This window comes from Primulina tabacum, chromosome 5, assembly GCF_025594145.1.
Source record: "Primulina tabacum isolate GXHZ01 chromosome 5, ASM2559414v2, whole genome shotgun sequence".
NCBI classification, from domain to species: Eukaryota; Viridiplantae; Streptophyta; class Magnoliopsida; order Lamiales; family Gesneriaceae; genus Primulina; species Primulina tabacum.
Window position 1 is genome coordinate 33,411,134 of NC_134554.1, and position 18,945 is coordinate 33,430,078.

General features: G+C 35.1%; 2 protein-coding genes across 2 annotated transcripts; both read right to left on the reverse strand.

Annotated features, from left to right (window-relative positions):
- Window positions 1-6,674: 6,674 nt before the first annotated feature.
- LOC142547432 (uncharacterized) lies at window positions 6,675-10,565 on the reverse strand. The gene is made up of 5 exons (XM_075655728.1): window positions 10,339-10,565; window positions 9,997-10,111; window positions 9,212-9,865; window positions 8,927-9,110; window positions 6,675-7,085 (listed from the first exon to the last, which is right to left on the reverse strand). The coding sequence occupies exons 1-5, from the start codon at window positions 10,413-10,415 to the stop codon at window positions 7,060-7,062; spliced, it is 1,056 nt and encodes a 351-aa protein (XP_075511843.1). The 5' UTR covers window positions 10,416-10,565; the 3' UTR covers window positions 6,675-7,059.
- Window positions 10,566-12,630: 2,065 nt separating this feature from the next.
- Window positions 12,631-16,379, reverse strand: LOC142547433 (acyl-CoA-binding domain-containing protein 3-like). The gene is made up of 5 exons (XM_075655729.1): window positions 15,283-16,379; window positions 13,963-14,068; window positions 13,792-13,874; window positions 13,601-13,679; window positions 12,631-12,874 (listed from the first exon to the last, which is right to left on the reverse strand). The coding sequence occupies exons 1-5, from the start codon at window positions 16,224-16,226 to the stop codon at window positions 12,863-12,865; spliced, it is 1,224 nt and encodes a 407-aa protein (XP_075511844.1). The 5' UTR covers window positions 16,227-16,379; the 3' UTR covers window positions 12,631-12,862.
- Window positions 16,380-18,945: the final 2,566 nt, after the last annotated feature.

An 18,945-nucleotide genomic window follows, 5' to 3' on the forward strand; every position in this document is an offset into this window, starting at 1 on the left:
CTCAAAAGGTTAAAGAAGCAGTTGAGAAGGTTCTCAAACCTACTGCCATGGTCTCTCCTAGACCCATGGTCCGACCTATTATCGAGGAGGTCGATGACTAAGTTCACTAAAGAAGATATGGAAGTCGCTGCAACTTCCAAGTGGAATGCCAAAATGCAGCAGCTGGTGAACGAAATGCAGTCTCAGGAGTTGTGGGATATCGATGGAGCTACAGTAATATTTGAGGAGGAATGTGGAGGTAGCGAGGAAGAAGAGTTACAAATGGAGGATTTAATCTTAGCTCCGGCTCAGATGAAAGATCGACAGCCGGAGACAGATGGTTCATAAAGACGTAATAGATGAGAAATATTGTACAAAGTAGGCTAGATAGCCACTTTGGTTAGCGTTGTCATATTGACTCAAAAGAAGTTTCTATAAATATGTGAGGAATAGGCTTTTAAGCAATTCCTTGTTGAAATTGTTCGTAAATAATGATGAAGCATTTGTGAATAAATAAAAATGATTGCTCATGGAACCCGATGTAGTTGATGTATTTTGAGAAGAATATTTGTTGTGTTGGTTGGCCAAATTGATGAAAAAGTTAAGTTTGTTTATGGCATATCTTGAATCTTGGGGAGTATTGTTTGAAAATTGTTGTTTAACAGTTGATTGGTAACAAGTAGTTTTGACCGGCCATGTTTGCATCAATGTTAAAGAAAATAGGCTTTTTTCGTTTATTTATTTTTTAGAAAATTTTGGCAGAGTTTCTCTTGTAAATTTGAAATGCCAAAAATACAAATACATGTAAACAAATCCCAAGCAGCATGTATAAGGTAAACAACATGTTTCCAATAATAAAGTTTGGCTTTCAAGCCACTTTTTCAAATCTACACATCACATAAAAGACACTTGCCAAAACATGGCAAACAAGTGCAAAAAAGTACAACTACTGTCCCTAGCCTACGTATTTTATTCCCTCTCAATGTCCATGACACTCCATATGTATATGCTCAGCCGCTGGCAGAGATATTCAACAAAGCTTGGTGATTTTCCTTTGGATTGGCCAGCGGCACTACCATGAGAATTTTTCATCTCCGTTGAACTTTAAGGTACTTTCTTGCATTGGCCTTTGAGATTCTCAAATAATTGATTTCTCCAACCATGTTTCCTGAAAAATAAATGAGAACCACATGAGAAATAATGGAGTGTTGATCAAAAAAACTATGCTTTGTGTGCGCTATATGTTGTCATTGATGTGGCACTTGCCACTTCTTTGTGAGATGGAATGAATCTTGCCATTTTTTAGTTTATGGCTTGCCAAAATTCCAAAAAATTGGTCTCTTCCTCAGTGAATTTGGTGGAGCACCACAATTCCTTGTGCTGGTGCATTTCTTGTAAGCACATGGAAGATTACATAAGTTTCACAAGCTATAGACCAAGCTCTGAAAATTCACACCAAGGAAGCCGCTCTGTTGAGGTGCAAACTGAACCGTCTGCTAATCGTTTTCTTAAAACGTGCTAGAATTTTTTTAAAAAAAACCTCACTTAATCTCCATAATTCAAAATATACATATATATAGTTTAAAATATCTTGACACCATTTTAAAAACTAAACATCCAACTAACATTTAAAAATCCAAGGAAAATAGTTTAAATCGTAAAATCATCAAACATTTTACTCAACCTAAAAACATTATTTGAAAAGTATAGCCAATACCATAACCTCTCAAAAATCTCTCATAAATAATTAAAAGTCATAAAAATATTATTAACATTACTTAAAATCATAAATCATAACTAGTGTGAAAAACTAGCATCGGTCCTCGAGTTATGTGCACCTTCAGTCCAGCAAAGTCAACCATCAAGACCTTCATTAACATTATTATCATAATCACATGCATCAATCAGACCTAGTGAGTCTAAAGACTCAACACATCATATTCTTGATAACAAGTAATACATATAAAGATCACATAAAACAGTGAAAAATACTTGTACTTAAAATATCGTTTTCATGAAGATGCATAAACTTTAAACATAACCATTTTCATAAACATTTTCATGATGCATAAACTTTAAAAACATTTTCATAATCATTTTTCATAAAACCTTTTCATAAACATATTCATGTCATCCTCAACATATTCGTATTCATATTATCATCAACATATACGTATTCATTTTTCCTTTCGTTGAATTCAGATCGTTAATTGTGATTTTCATATTCGTCTACGTCTACGTCTACGTGTTGGGCGATTGATCCATCTACATGTAACCACATTACTGGGCGGCGGGAACACCAGCAACACTCTCACCGGTCAACTGGGCCTTGGCCTTACGTATTAACATATCATCATATACATATTCATATCTGTATCCAAGGAAACACGATCGTCGGGCTCCTACTGGGACCATAACCCTCACGAAATTTCCAACATATCATCGTATTAGTCACAATTATTTCACTTCCTTCAATGTTTCATATTATCATCACTTTATAAAATTTAAACATGCATGTAACGTTTTTCTTTTAAACCAAGCATGCAACATGTCTTTTAAATGTCCATCATTAAACCATAAAATCCATAAACGTTTTAAAAATAACATTTTAACATATACATATCCATGAACATTTAAAATAACATTTGAACATATAAAAATTCATAAACATTCCAAATAATCATATTAGCATATAAAACAGCATTCAGGACACTGCCATGACGTTTACTAATTTCTAGGTGTAAAATGACCGTTTTACCCTTAGAAGTAAAATTTCACGTTTCGAATTTTTCTTAATTTCATTGACTCTCACATGTCCCAAATAATTATTTAAGCTTACATGAATTTTCTCAAATTTTTATTTAGCTTAAATCGAGGATTTTAATTTAATCTTTAAATAAGACGTATTACTGCGTTTTAATCCCGAATTAAACCAAAACTTAATATAAATTCCCAAATTCAAACTTAGGCTTTTAATAATTATTTGAGCTTAAATATAATTTTTCATAATTTTATTAAGCTTAAATCTAGGCGTTTCCATTAATTCGTTAATTAGCGTTTCTTGCGGCGATTAAATCCCGAATAAATCCAAAACTCAATATTTTGATCCCAATTTTTTAACATAACCTTTTTATGATTTATTCTACCCTTCCAAGTCATGAGCCACACTCGTGGACCCATGGATTCAATTTTAGCTTTATTATTTTCGTTTTTGACACATATTCGAACACACCGAGCCATCTCCCAATTCATTCGAGCCACGCCCGAGCCGCCTTGAACCAAAACCTAGCCAACCCATCTAGGAACCCTCCTGACCAAACCCAAGCCCTTGAACCTAGCCTTGGCTCGCTCAACACACCTGGAACCTTAACCCAATATTCTGCCTGTGTGTGTGTGTTCCCTTGAACCATAGAACTCCCACCTAGTCTAGGACCCTTCCAGCCCTTAACCACTTGACCCCTCATGACCCTAACCTCCCCTGAACCACGCCCAGACCCAGATCCAGCCCAGGCCAGCCCAGCCCCTTGAACTCGCGTCCGAAGCACTGCACCAGATTTCATGCAGCTTGGCCGAGAATCACACTTATACTATGACTCTAAGTTTTCTTGCGTAGCCTCTTAACCAACAAGCCAGCCCTTGAACCAGCCCCACATGCACCCTCCTAGGACCCTAAAGAATCGCCCTAGCCCAGCCCAGAGCCCCCTGGCCAAGCCTTTTAACCCTGCACCAGCTGAACACCATGCGCTCCATCTTGCTGTAACTCTCGGGTGGAAACTAGGACTCCTCCCCAGCCTCTTGCCTCGAGTCCTAGCGTGGCTATGACTCTTCCCTTGACTCAACCACCTCCCTAGCCAGGCCCTGGTCCCAACCAAACCCATGCCCAGCCACCAATCCCATGAAACCGAACTCTACAACAACATGACAGCAAGTTTGTTCCATGCTAACGTTTCTTTTCTTTTCTTCTTTTTGCACAGCGTTTTGGTTGCTTTTGTGTGCGATTCTAGACCTTTAAATTTGTGGAAATACATACTAATTCATGTCCTAATTCATGGCAGCCCCTAAACCACATAATAAACTGTGTGTCGTGTAATTTGTTGCAAGGCAAAGTTTGTTTTTTTGTGGCAAAGTGGGGAGTGAGTTTTAACAATTGGGGTGGGGTTAATTGCATATTATATAGTTAATTTAATCCTTAATTAAGCTTAGGTCCATTAAGCATACAACTTAGGCCCATTAATGCTTAATTGGAATTTAATTAAAATATTAAAATATTTTGTTTAAATAAGTTTGTGAATTTATTAGCTGGGCTGTCAAAATATTCGTATTTTTGTTGAAAAACCAACACCGATAAAATTTATGTCCCGGCGTATAAAATCATCTCTAAACCCCTTATTTTCAAAAATAAGAAAAAGCATCACCCATATTTTAAATAATCAAAAACAATTATTTAATAAAACATTTTCTAATTTTCAGCCATCGGTCTCCGTCCTCGATCGCAACTCGAATAATCCTTAAAAATACATTTTAATGCAACCATGTAGAAAAATATATTTCACCAGGCCAAATTGGTAAAATTAGCCAAATAGCCAAAATGAGCCAAATTGGCCATTGGCCCAAATTGGCTAGGAGGCAGTTATTTAGCTCAAATCTTTGAAGTTCAATGAAAATAAAAGCCCATCAGACATGAAGACCCAAATAGTGCTAAGTCCAGGAGAAATATAGTTGGTTCGAGAAAAAACACGATGGAGGAGTTGATCTATGATGCATCATGGGTGATCATGGAATATGGCTGAAACTGCTCAGTGTAGTTGAATAAAACAGGAAGGAAGAATCAGAAAAAGACACAACAAACACATCCAACAAAAGCTACAGCAAAGCTCTGCAGAGTTATCTCAATTCTATGTCTGTTTATTATAATTTCCAACAGTCAAGTATTTGAAATTTTTATATATTCCTTCAAATTTCTCGTAAAAATGTTGATAAAGTTCATAACAATATAATTATATTTGATGTTTTTAATGGATTCCTCCTGTAATTTTGTCATATTCATCATTTTGTGTTTGCATTTTTGAGCCATTTCGAAGGAGTTAGAATTTACGATCGAATCGAAACCTACAACGTTTGGTTAAAGGAGTCGTATCATTTCACAACTTTGGCACGATCACGTCTCTGGCACGCCTCGCAATTTTCGTAAGAAACAACAATTTTTAAATATATATATATATATGATTGAACAGATTTGTTTTCCCAAATATCCCTAAGAAAATGTTTCTCAATACTCAAAAAGAAAAAATTAAAATGCCTCTTGATTCTTATATGAATTGTCTATCGTCCACCAAATTGTAGATTAAAATCGCATTTGATGACTCTTATCATTTGGTAAAAGATTATCATGATTGTAAAAACAGAAATAATATATACAAATACAACCAACTGAAAACTCAATAATCTATTTTATTCATCTAATAAAAATTAAAACTTTTATCCCTTCAAAAAAATTAAATTAAAATCTTTACGATATCAATTTGTTTTATTTATTCGTGTATACTTGATTTGATAGTTAAACAATATTAATTAACTAATTTAATTATAACATTAATGATATTAAACATAATTCATACATAGAAGACATATGCAATTTTTTCTAATATTTCATAAATACAATGTATTATGTAAAAACATGATGCGTAAAACATTTGAAGGTCGTTACTCTCTCAAAATTAATCGGAGGGAAAAAAAAAACAAAACAGAAGAAAAAGAGATAAGGAGAAGGATTCAACATATAGAGATTCTCTGACGTTGAATGTGCCTTGACTCTGCTAATCACAGTTCGCGTGCACCCATATGGATTCTAGAATCCTAACACTAACCATTAAGATTTTTAAAATATGAACATATTATCAACGGTTTTAAGCAGGCTTATCCTATTTTTTTAATAGATAAATTATGTTTCATCAATTTTTTTTTATTAAAATTTACTTTTACAAAGTACAAAAAATTCATAAAATTCAATTGTTACATAAATAGCCATTCAAGCAAAGATTGACACCAACACACACCAATTTAGTTAATATCTAACATTTTCAATCTAAATTAGCATCTATTTCTTTCTATAAACCAACCCAGTCCAAAATGGCATGACCAATTAAATCTATAAGGTTGCATTTGAATTTATGGATTTGATGTTAAGGATTTCAAATCCATAATAATAAATCCATGTTAGTTTAGGTAGCCTATCTGACAATGGATTTCGAATCTCAACTAGTTATTTCTTGAGTTATTTTGATGGATTTCAATCATACCAACATAGACTCATTTTACTCCTCAAATCAAATCCTCCAATCAAATCGCAACCTAAGTATTATTACAACTAACCAGCCATTTCTGTAACCGAAAAAAAAGAATAAGAAGAAGAAGAAAATTTGGTAAGAGGTCGAATAAAAGTTGCAAAAACCTAAAAATGTGATATTCCACCTTTCTTTGGTGGAGGCTGGAAATAAGGCCACTCCGCACACGCAACATCAGATTATACCACACCAATTTCTTTTATTGCAATAAAGCAAACTTTAGTTTAGAATTTTAACTCTTCTAATAGGAACCATATATCCGAAACATCATACTTAAAGAGCTAAGAATCAACGTAGACATTGTATATACGAGTTCACATCAGAACAATGGATAAAGCAAACGTATATGAATCCATATTCAATTTACCTTGGTTTTAAGTCGAAAAGTTTGCACGCTATGTAAATGAGCCATATGTCAAAGGAGATGTATCTTATCCAAAGATTCAAAATACTGACTCAAGATTATAAAATTCATACAAGATATGCTCCAAACTGAATCGTAAAACCTACTATAGCATCATACAATACAATAACCACAGCGAATTATATACAGGACAGGGAGGGGATTGCTGTTTGTACTGCATAATCCTGAGTGCTTAATTATAGTTGCGAGTGAAATCAAGCTAGAAGTTGACATAATACCTAAGTCAAGTGACACTCAAGAAAATTTGCCACCTCTATAATAATTTCACCTCAGGAGAATTCCAGAATCAGAGTTAACAGAGGAATTAGCTCCTCAGAGTGCACAGAAAGCCAATAAAACTGCAGGAGAAAAGACATAATAAGCGCCAAAGGCCAAGTTTTGAAGTTAAATCCCAATGAATGGATGTATTGGAAACAAAGAGGCAACAACAGCATGGCGTAATATCATATGAAAGGGCACATCTCTGCCAAATTTCACGCCAAAGGAAGCAAATAATTAAATACAATAGCTTCATTTCTTCACATAATGGATTTTAGATTTTAGTCCTTATCCAGTACATGACAATTGCCACGACATCCTTGTAGTCGACTGCCAATTGGCATATTGATAGACGTTAGCCGGTTTCTTATAATGGAGTCAAGCAGGCACCGAATTGGAATAAAATAAATATTAGCATTTCAAACAACTAATTCTAATGATTTATACATTTCCTGATTGAAGCTAGTCCAAAGAATTATGTTCACTTTCTTCTCGAAAAAACTTGAGGGGCTAAAATTGCTGCCTGCAATATGCAAACCCACAGCTCAGATCAGATCTAAATTACAAGTTTACTCTCTAATCACGTTCACTAAATTCAAAAGCAAGAAAACACTGCTTGTAAATCATGCTAGTTTCTTTTCCACTTCCATCTTCACAATGAAAAAACAGCACCCAATATTTTCCCAATGTAACAGAAAATAAAGCACGTGAATAAAACAACAAAGCAATATCGCATATTACATAAAACATTTGGATAAGTTTTTTTACGGTAAAAAAGAAGCAATGAGAGAACCACCAATTACAATAGTAGAGTAAAAGCTTTTGCATTAGTGTTACTACGTGCAGTGCATATGTATTACATAGTAGAGTAAAAGCTTTTGCATTACTGTTACTCAGTGCAGCACAGTATGTGTAAACATATTTATTATTTACGATAGTTCCGCATATGCCTGACCACGGTTCTTAATCCGACACTTTCATTCCTAAAACTGACAGGTCAGGCTCAAGAATTAATAGCTCTGGTTTAAATAAAAGGTGAAATAGGAACTAGTGGTGTAAACAAACCGAGCCGATTCGCGAACTTTCCGATCCGACTCGAAAAATATTTGATTTGTGTTCGAACCGAACACGAACATATTAAAACTTTTTTCTGAACCGAACTCGAACCCAAATTATATTGTTCGAGAGTTAGTGAGCCTTGGTATTTTATTAATATAATATAAATATATATTAAACAAATAGATGTCGAGCATTTCAAGTATTTATTTTCGAGCAATAATTCGAATAGTTCGCGGACATATTCGAATATTTCGAGCCGAATTCAAACACAATCCCTAAATCAACCGAACTCGAACAAAAAATTTGAAATTTTTCGAGTTTCTAATCGAGCGTTCGAATATATCTATTCGAGCCTTAAAGTTTTCAACATATTCGGCTCGATTCGGGTCGTTTATACCCCTAATAGGAACCGAGTCACAGCCATAAACGGTTTCAAGACCAGCTTTTAGGAAGCAAACCAAATTCCAGTTCATGGGTTCGAATCGTACTAAGTTGGGTTAGTTCCACAGGAAAATCAAAATAATATCAACAAATTTGTTTCAAACTCTCCAGTTAGTCATGGACCTGATTCAACGGTGTTGATCGACTGTTCAACGAAGAACTAAGAAGTCCGGTCATGGAGAAACTGCACTAAAATTTCTAGAGAGAGAGGAGGAAAAATTGTATAAGACCTGGCAAAAACAAATTATAGACTAGAGAAGAAAGTTTGATAATCCAACTCAAAACAAGTAAATGGTAAAACTATAACAATCACCATCAGACTCCATACATGGCTTAACTAAAGTATATGCATAATGATCGCTGTGAGACATTTTGTAGAATGACCTGCATTATAATGAAAAATACTAATCAGGAGGCTCACCAAGCAAGCATAGGAGGATAATTATGGAGAAAACCACTTGAACAGGTCGACCATATTGCATCTGATATTGAGACCTCTGAAGCTGTCTTTGTATGGAACCGAACCAACCATACAGCTGCTTGTCATAATAATCATCACAACCATCAAGGCAACTCTTGTTCTTCTCATAACATATGTTGATGGCCTTCACAGAAAATGTAGACCTCGTCAGCTAAACAAATCATAAACAATAAAAGAGTTCCAGACAATAATTTTGAATGTAATAGAGGAAATTAAATTACTGACTTTTGTCCAATTCTGAGAACGAGGCAATGTGGTATTGGTTTCTTGATCGCGATCTGTAAGCGATAACTTCTTGTAACCATTCTTTACCCACTTCGGCTGAGACATGGATGATTCCATGGTACTCAAAAACTGTGAAAAACTGGGTATCTTTCGTGGGGGTTGATCAAGTTGTGCCTGGGAAGATTCATGAGGCAAAACATCATCATCCATTGCAATTTCCCAGGAGCCAATATCAGCACTGGCACTACAGATCCTACGATGCCCTGGAAGCATCTCCCCATTAGCCTCTGCTCGACCCAACTCAACCAAATGAGAAGAACTTCTCGAACACTCGGTCATTAGTTGTCCATCACCCTCTAGCGGGTTTTTCACTCCCTGGTCCTTAACATGAACTTTTCCCATGATTTTATTCATGGTGGAAGATGGTGACGGTCCTGAAAGGAACAACGCAAGCTCGTTGCGCTCTCCATCATTTAGTCGCACCCAAGGCAATGGTGGCTTGCCACATGAGACTGTCGATTCATTCAAAGTGGTTTCTACTCTTAAAGTCTGATTCTCAATTGCTTTTATGAAATTGTGATGCCTATCTTTGGCATCATCAACTGAACTACTACTAGTGTGCCTCGAACCCACGGCACGCTCAAATTCATCCAACTGCATCAATAAGGCACCCAAACCCATCTCAACCTCAAAACACAAGCATAGTAACAGAAAGAAAAAAAAATCACACCACAAATCCAAGTGAAACCTCTACCACTAAATGCATTCTAGTGTAATTTAATCACCTGCCATTTGGTAGTGCCAAGGGTTGTCTGGAGATCTCGTCGGAGCTCATCCAAATTCCAAAGCCCAGAGGTGTTCTTATTAGCATGGATCCACTTTCTATAAGCTGATTCCATCCTTCATAAAAAATTCAATAACCTTAATACATCCAACCTAACAACATAACTCGCGTATATAGCATTAAAAAAGGAAATGCATGACAAAAATGGATCAACAACAGAATAAAAACCAGTTTCACGCAGAAATAGCTAAAATATTCTATTGATTGCCAAATATTTATCCGTATCCCTAAATTATAAGGCAAATAAAAAGGACAAAAAATAAACAGATTCTTTTCAAAGTACCTATCGGCAGATTCCTGAACTTCCTCCGCAGCAGAGAAAAATGGATCTTTTTCCCACCAATCAAAAGCCGACGCCATTTCTCCCAAAAAATTACACGCTCTTGAATAGAGAAACAAATTACAGATCAAAATCAAAATGTAGGAACTGAAAATTAAACGGATCGAAAAATGCGGTTCTTTTTCCCTTTATATAGATAGATAGATGTATATATATTTTCGGGGGAATTCTTTGAACAATATGGAGAAACTGGCGGTTTATGTTTTATTCCGTAATAAATTATTGTGTCGTGGCGGATCTGTTAAACGACGGCGTCGTTTGATGCTACATGGACAGTGAAACCAAGTGTGAGTTGTTGATTAGCGATCATGAAAAGTAATTAATTACATGATTATAGTTAACTGATATATTTTGGGTGGAAAAATTCACCTTATAAATGGAAAAACTAATCCAATATCGATTTAAAATTAAGGAATGACCAATATTATTTATATTTCAATTTATTATACCCACACTCCACTTTAATATTTAAAATTTATTTATCCGGTGAAACGAACGATAAATAATATAATTTATCGTGAAATAACAATTATCTTGACGTCTTTATATATTTTTGGTCAGAAATGATCTAGAAATCTCCTTGTCATGTAGTGATTGCTATTACTTACAAAAAATTGGCATGCCCACCTTAAGATTTCTTATTTATGAAGAATTAATGCTAAACACAAGTTTGGACGCAAGAATTCAGATGAGGAAAGCAAGAAAAAGAAAAAGGGTCTTTCTTAGCTCTTTTGTAGGACGAAATTTCTTGTTTCTGTCAAATGAATGGCTCTTGAAGTTGGCTTAGTTACCAACTTCGTTTGCTTCACTTGTACAAGGAGAAATATTGTTAATCCTGGATTTTTTTTGTTTAATAAACTTCAATTGCAAGAAGTCTGTGCAAAAGCCATACTTCTTCCTCCAAAAACCAGAAAGACTCCACCCACACCCCCCCCCCCCCCCCCCCCCCAACCCCCACATCATTCCAAAACTTCATTTCATGTTCATGCAAAATGCCTTTACCACCCAATCCATCAAGCACGCATCGTGCCTCCACTCCACCACGATACACCCCTAAACATAGATAGGAGCACCCCTATATAATGTGCCTTTACCACTGGCAAACACCACTATCATCACCATCTTCATTCCTTGCATTTGCATCACCCACATACTGAGGTATCAATTTGGCATTTCTAGCTCTTTATCACAGCATCCATCACTTTCCTGAACTTCAGGACATTGATAATAGGAATGAGGTGGTGATTGGTGAGGTTCTAATTTGACGGGGAGCAGATTGTTTATACGTCCTTACATTGATATTTTCCTCAATCTCGAGTATAAATAAGAGTTAGTGCTCTGGTGTTAGTGAGCCTAGAGAGGAACAATGGATAGGTCTAACATTGTTTCATGGATTCTGTTTTTCTTGGTTACGTTGGTGTGTTCGATTCTCCATAACTATGCAGCTGTTGACGCTACAAGGGAAGGAAGGTTTCTGCACCGTGGGAATCACAATTTGGCAGACTCTATGCAAATGATGTTCAGCCAAGGAGATGCTGAGATGGGGATGAAAACTGACGGATATGGGAATGGGATGGGTAACAACGGGAAAGGTTGGGTTGGTGGATATGATGGAGGTAATGGAGGAGGTGGGGGTGGAAATGGTGGAGGAGGTGGAGATGGATCAGGCTCAAGAGGTGGAGGATTCAGTGGTGGTTTCGGGGGCGGGGTAGGCGGTGGTGGAGGTAATGGATATGGCCCGGGAGGTGGAGGTGGTGGTACTGGAGGAGGGGGTGGCAGTGGCTTCGGAAGGGGTGGGAGCTCCAGCATAGGCCAAGGGGGCGGCTATGGGTCCGGAGGTGGTAATGGTGGTGGATGGAATAACGGGGGATATGGTTCAGGAAGCGCAATGGGAGGAGGTGGCAGTGGTTTAGGACCCTATGGTGGAGGAAGTGGTTCAGGCTCAGGCTCAGGCTTCGGGTATGGTAGCAATGGTGGCAGAGGTGATGGTGGTGGTGGTGGTGGTGGTGGTGGTGGTGGTGGAGGACGAGGCGGGCACTATGGAGGATCCGGAAGTACGTTCGGATCAGGACATGCATGTGGAGAGGCATATGGAAAAACGTCTTTGGTCCCTTCAGGCAATAACAGCTAAATTTCTAATATTTGTGTGTGAACTTAATGCCAAAATGAGAATAAGGACTTTTTTTCTGAGCTGTCATATCCTTTTATCCTCTCTGGAATTCCAATATATAAATCACATTTTCAAATTTATTCAGCCAAATTATATAAACGAGCTAGCTCAAAGCAGTGACAGTGATCAACTTCAATAGCAGATATATACATATATGCACTGTACTATATACCATTCATAACACTGGCATTAATTAATAAAAAACAATTAGCAAATATAAAGCCAGCACACATCAAATCTTGAAACCGAGTGCCTAACTTGGCTGGAGTAGCAGTCTTGGACACGCCTGGAAGCCGCTTACTCTTTAGCCTGAAAATATTAATAGAGAATTTATTAATTGTAACTTTTGTTGCAATGCAGCTTAGTCATACACAGCCCCTTTTAGTGGAAATGCAAATCATAATGCAGCTATATTAATCAATTTTCCTTACAAGGCTACTCCTAGACATTCAATAAATTGAGGCCATACCACGCAATCCTCATAATCAGTACAAAGTCCAATAAGCTTGTGTTTGGAACGATGGATTTGATATGATATGATTTCAAATTCCTTGAATTGTCTCGATGGACAAAATTGAAATAAATTTCAAATCCTCGCGAAAGATGGACACTACCATGGAGCCAGACATCCAAATTCACCTAATTGCTTGCAACTCGACTCTGATGTACAAAGGTGTTAAATATATGAAGCAAGGATGCACCAAACCAATAATTTCCTACACTTCGAAGTGAAATAAAGACATTTCAAAGTGAAAGAAAGGATATCATATATCTCAATGTGACAAGGAATGGCAGTATCCTTTATGAGACATCCAAAAACAAAAAACAACCTACGCTTGATGAAGCAACCAAAAGCTATGAAATCATGTTTTCTTGTTTCCTAGCGAAGCAGCAATTTGGAGCAATACAATTAAATCAGCTCTCACATTATTTTGCAGCCAAATGTTGGTGAAAGGCAATTTAATCAGCCATGGCATATAAATAGACCAAACCGTAAATATTGTTACATATTCAGATGGGAAGCAAGGTACAGACCGAGTCAGATGTCACATTCTCCACATAACTTGGACCGATGTTAGAATCACCTATATCAGTGGCATTCAGCTCCAATTTCCTGCAGAGGAATGAAATAGACTATCGATATGTGCTTGAACATTTTCAAATGGTCCTGAATGGGAAATTAAAAACAAGAACCAGAAAGGCAATGAAACGAAAACCATCCCAACCTTCCACATTCCGAAACAGGGCTTGATATGGGTTCGGAATCAATATAAGTTTCAAACTTAAAAGAACCTCGCGTATCAGTATCCTGCAGAAAAAGTTCAGTAATATAGTGTAGGAAATTTTTACATGCAGATATCAGTATACCTAGAAGGAACAAGAAACGACAATCTTACCGATTTATATCCAGGCATCCAATGAGGTACGCTTTGTGAGAGAATTCTGATATACTCCTCCATAGCCTCCTCAGGACTCATGTTTCCGAGCTTTTGCCATGCATTCCTTGCACAATGGAATTAGTTGTCTCCATCACTCATATAAAGCGGCTTTCAACCAACCCTGTTATATAACTAGCAATCAAACTATACCGCGATAGCTTTTCGAGGATCTTTGGACCTAGGCTCTCACAGCACTAAGGTTCTCTTCAGAATTTTATAATATTCTTTATCTAAAACTTAGATGTTCTCTAGTAATACAATGATCCCATTATCGGTATGTGATCATTCTACTGCTCCCCAAACTGTCAAAAAAATTAGGTCCTCGAAAGTCAAAACAAGAAAAAGAATCCGCGTTTTTAAGTTGAATTCACAGGAAAGGGAAGGCCATGGGGATGAGGGAATTTCGGATAAGGTTGATGGAAGGGCTATAATCATTGGAAAGGTCTCCACAACTGAGATAATAACCTGAACACAAAATGTGAATGTGAATAGAGAAATGTCATTCGTACTCGATATGCTAATACTACAGCAAGCTTCCCATGAGAGCTTAGTTGATCTATTTCATCCTTTGTATTTTTCATTTTCTGATTTCATCCTAGTCCAGAAAGTCTACACCATAAACTCAGTGGTGCTTGCATGCTCGCAAGCTAAACTGAACCAAGAAATTCATCAAAAGAAGCTGCATTTCTTAGACAAATATGCATATCAGTGATAAATATCCAGCCGCAAGATAACAACAAGACACAAAGGTTGCATTTGGACTAATGGGTTTCAAATCCATGGATTTCAAATGTGTTTTTGTTGTTTTAGAGAAGTAAGACCATAAACGTAAATTCACCCCTTATAATCTATAAATAAATAAGGTGTGAATTTAAAATTTGATCTATTAATTTATTGTTAATAATCAAACTATAATCGAAATCCATGTAATCCAAATCTGTCACCCCAAATACAACCTAAGACACTTTTTGAAATAATTCACATCTACGACATAAAAAAGTACATTGACTGTGTCACCGCCCTATGTCATGACTTCTATTTCAAATCATGATTTTTTAAAATACAAGTAGGAATTAAAACTTGAGAGTCATCCCTAAAGTCATTCACAATGATAGACCAGATTTGGCAAGCCTAACACTCGCTACCTGAATAGCTACATGTCATTGTCAGTTTTAAATTGTTTCTACATCTTACAACAAAGAAATTATATACAATGTAATGCACACCAATATATATAGCATTTATCAAACATGGCAAACCCAAACAAAGATCAAATACCATTTGGCACGGGATGACACCATGAGGGCCATAGGTTGAGGCTCACGACACGGCCCTTCCACTGCAACCTTATGAAGTCCATACAACTGCGTTTTCTTATCGCCATCCAATTTGGCGCACCAATCTACATCTTTCTCCTTCCCCTTTCCTCCATATTCCACAAAATTAACAGCCTCTGCAAATACTTTATCCAATTCACTCCTTTCTATTCCTTCCCAGTCATCATCATCAACAACAAGAACACCATCATCACCTCTCGGTTTCACCACGCCCGCCTCATCTCCATCACTCCATTCATCATTGTCTCCAAAACCCACATGTCCATTTTCTTGTTTCTGATCATTTTTCATGTCATCGCACTCCAACACAATTCCATTCTTCAGTTCTTCAACAACTAGACCCTTTTCTCCCAAAACCATATCCATTTTATCATCTCCACGACCCTTTTCAACCAGCATTTCATTAATTTCTCCCAAAACCATATCCTTTTCAACAAGCATTTCAGTAATTTCAGACTCCTTATTTTGGGAGTCAACGTAATTCATCTCCCTAACATCAAAACATTGTTTCTCGGAAGTTTGCACTTCAGAATCAAAATTTATCCCCATTTCTTCAATTTCATGAATCCTTGCTATACTATTTTCATCCTCATTCTTCGATTCAGCGTCATCCAACAGTACAAGCCTTTCAGACCCATTTTCACTTTCATACCGATCGACACTTTTGACCTTAACATCATCAACAAACTTCACCTTTTTTAAGCCTTTTGTGGTCTTAACTCTAAGCCCTCTGTTCAAAGACACCTCTTTTGTCACAGCAGAAGGAACAGAAGAAATATGATCATCGACGGAGTCAGAAACGGCAAAAGATACGATCTTTGCCACTAAAAAACATAAAAGAATAGCTAAAAAAGCTGTAAAAGTTGAGTCTTGAAAAATTTCCATGTTCCTTTTGCGTAGCAATCTGACGGGAGAATATCAGAACGGGGAAATGGAGATAAAAAGTTTCGTGAGAGGTTTAAAGATAGTGGGAACGAACTAAAGATGATAATGGACTACAAATTCAATGCCAACATTAATCATCAAAGCAACCAACTGTATCTTACTTGGTTATTCTTTAATTTTTATTTATTTATATATTTTAATGTTAAAAAAAAAAAAAAAGGATGTTTACAGGGAAGTGCAAAGCATATTCTTTTCCTTCAGCTCTCCTTTTCGGCTACTTCGGATGCTGGTGTCCTTTGGAATATGGGTGACGCTCTACGCAAATCTTTGTCCAATTTGATAAATTTAAAGAAAAAGAAATTGAAATTTTAAAAAAATGTATATTTTTTTATTAAATACAATATAAAAAAAATCATAAATCATAAATTATATTAATGACTGTTGAGATTGTGTTACTTGGCTTGATAAAACATATGATACGCAATTAAGTGAGATTGGAATAAAGTAATTTTGATAAATGAAACATTGGTTAATGGTCATATTCTACGAACCGACTTAAAATGGGGGAATGATGTACATGTACAAATTATACGTTTCGTCACTTTTTGTGGAAAATAAAATTATCTATTTTTCAAACAGGAATTCTCTAGAAGAATTATGGACTTACTCATCGCAGTTAAGTTATCATTACATGTATTAAAAACTTAGTTTTTTAATGTCATGATTAGTTTGTTTCTCAGTCTATTTTTACGTAGACAACAATGATTTGTTCGTTGTTGAGAGATATTAGTTTATATTTAAAAAGGATTTTACGAATTCAAAAGCTGTTGTAAAGTTTATAAACTCCCTTTTCTTGATTTGAATTACTACAATTAACGATCTTCAAAACCTTGAAAATGTCTCATTATCATTGTCTCTTAATCACCTGTGATAATTGTAAATGGGCTACTGGTGGATTCTATAATTTGCACAAGAGAATTAATGTTATCGAATTGGATAAGTTCAAAGTTAATGTAATTGTTTGGAAGACGGATGTTAAAAAAAATGTATCGAAAGACAATCAAAATATAAGATTTGAAGTATTGTACGATTTCAAATATTTAAGTTACCCTCGTATAGCAAGTAATATAATTTTTGATCGGGTGGAAACTGTTCTGTCCTATAAAATTTTTGTATTTATATAAAGAAGCACTGATTTTCGTTCTATTTATGTTAAAGTCAAGAGAAATAAATGAGTCATTATTACTTTCAAGTCTCTACTCTGTGATGAGTAATTATTGAGTAAATATAATATATATACACACATATATATAGGCTAAATCAAGTAATTATTAGTGTTAATTCTCCTTCTTCTCTTTCAATCTCTTAATAGTATATATTATTTATAGAAAACCAACTTTTGTCCTACCGTTTTTCTTTAATAATATGTTATTTAAAATAGTTTAGTTGGTTCAAAAATAAATAATTTACAACGTGTATGAGAATTTATTTAAAATCTCAAAAAAAAAAATCTTATAATGTTAGAAAAAATTAAAAAAATCTTACTAAAGTAAGACTACATAAAATTCATTCAAAATAACCCTGAAAACCAGGGGCGGAGAAGGTATATGGGCAAGAGTTGGCTCTCATACACTCTTGCTCATATCTTTTAATATACCCAACTCCATACTATATATATATATATATATATATATATATATATATATACATTTATGTTCATAATATTACATTTTTGTTTAGTAACTATTTTTTTTTAACATTCTCGACTAGTTTATGAGCCTAAGTGGTAAAAAAAATATTTAGCTTACTATGACTTTTATTTTTAGGCTAAGTTAGTTCAATAATGACTCGTTCTAATCTTTATTATAAATATATATCAACTTTGGCACATAAAAGGAGATGAGAATTTGAATTTATTATTATTATTATTCAACTATAGATTGCAATCCAAGTGCCCTAATCCCCATCCATTAATTGATGCGAAAACTACGATTTTGATATGAATTTTGTACTTTATAATCTTTTTATTATTTATTTTTTATTATTATGCCAGATATGAGGTATTGAGGTGTATTTATTATGCATAAATTATTTTATTCAAGTTTTATGCGTATATTTTGAAGAGTGTATTTTGAAATAAATTAGTCAATTATTTATTTATTTTTTTTCTTACTATTTTTCACTCGCTTGATCATTTAATTCGTTTGTCTTCCATCGCCATTTTTCTTTTTTAAATAACATATATAATACAACACTAATAAAAACTTAACTTTAAAATAAAATATAAAAGCTTGTAACGTAATAATTAAAAAAGGTTGCAAAATATTTGAAATAAAGAAATGGAATAGTTGGAGTTGGACGTAGCCTTAATGATCGCTTAAATTCTTTCGTCTCACGCAAGCAAGCTATTATTAACATAAACAAACATCTTACGTGAGAAATCGATTAATCATATAGACTTTAATCTCATCTGTAAATGTTTCAGAAATTCATGACAACTTTTATTTATTTATTTTATATAAATTTACACAATCTCTTAATTCTAATTAAATAATAATAATAATCGATAACCTTATAAGATTTTAGAATATATATATATATATATATATATATATATATATATATATATCTTAAAATGAATTTAGCCTGGAATTGTTTATGGGACCATTACTTGTCTGTGGGGACCCGGACGTTAATCATGTTCTTAATCATCATTGGG

Coding starts and splice junctions, on each gene's coding strand:
- LOC142547432 (XM_075655728.1), bottom strand. CDS start 10,415: ATGGCGTCGGCTTTTGATTGGTGGGAAAAAGATCCATTTTTCTCTGCT. Junction 10,112..10,338: donor GTTCAGGAATCTGCCGATAG/GTACTTTGAAAA, acceptor TTTTTTATGAAG/GATGGAATCAGCTTATAGAA. Junction 7,086..8,926: donor TATCCTCCTATGCTTGCTTG/GTGAGCCTCCTG, acceptor TTTCTCCTGCAG/TTTTATTGGCTTTCTGTGCA.
- LOC142547433 (XM_075655729.1), bottom strand. CDS start 16,226: ATGGAAATTTTTCAAGACTCAACTTTTACAGCTTTTTTAGCTATTCTT. Junction 14,069..15,282: donor GTGTCATCCCGTGCCAAATG/GTATTTGATCTT, acceptor CCATTGTGCAAG/GAATGCATGGCAAAAGCTCG. Junction 13,680..13,791: donor CCTGTTTCGGAATGTGGAAG/GTTGGGATGGTT, acceptor ATTCCTCTGCAG/GAAATTGGAGCTGAATGCCA.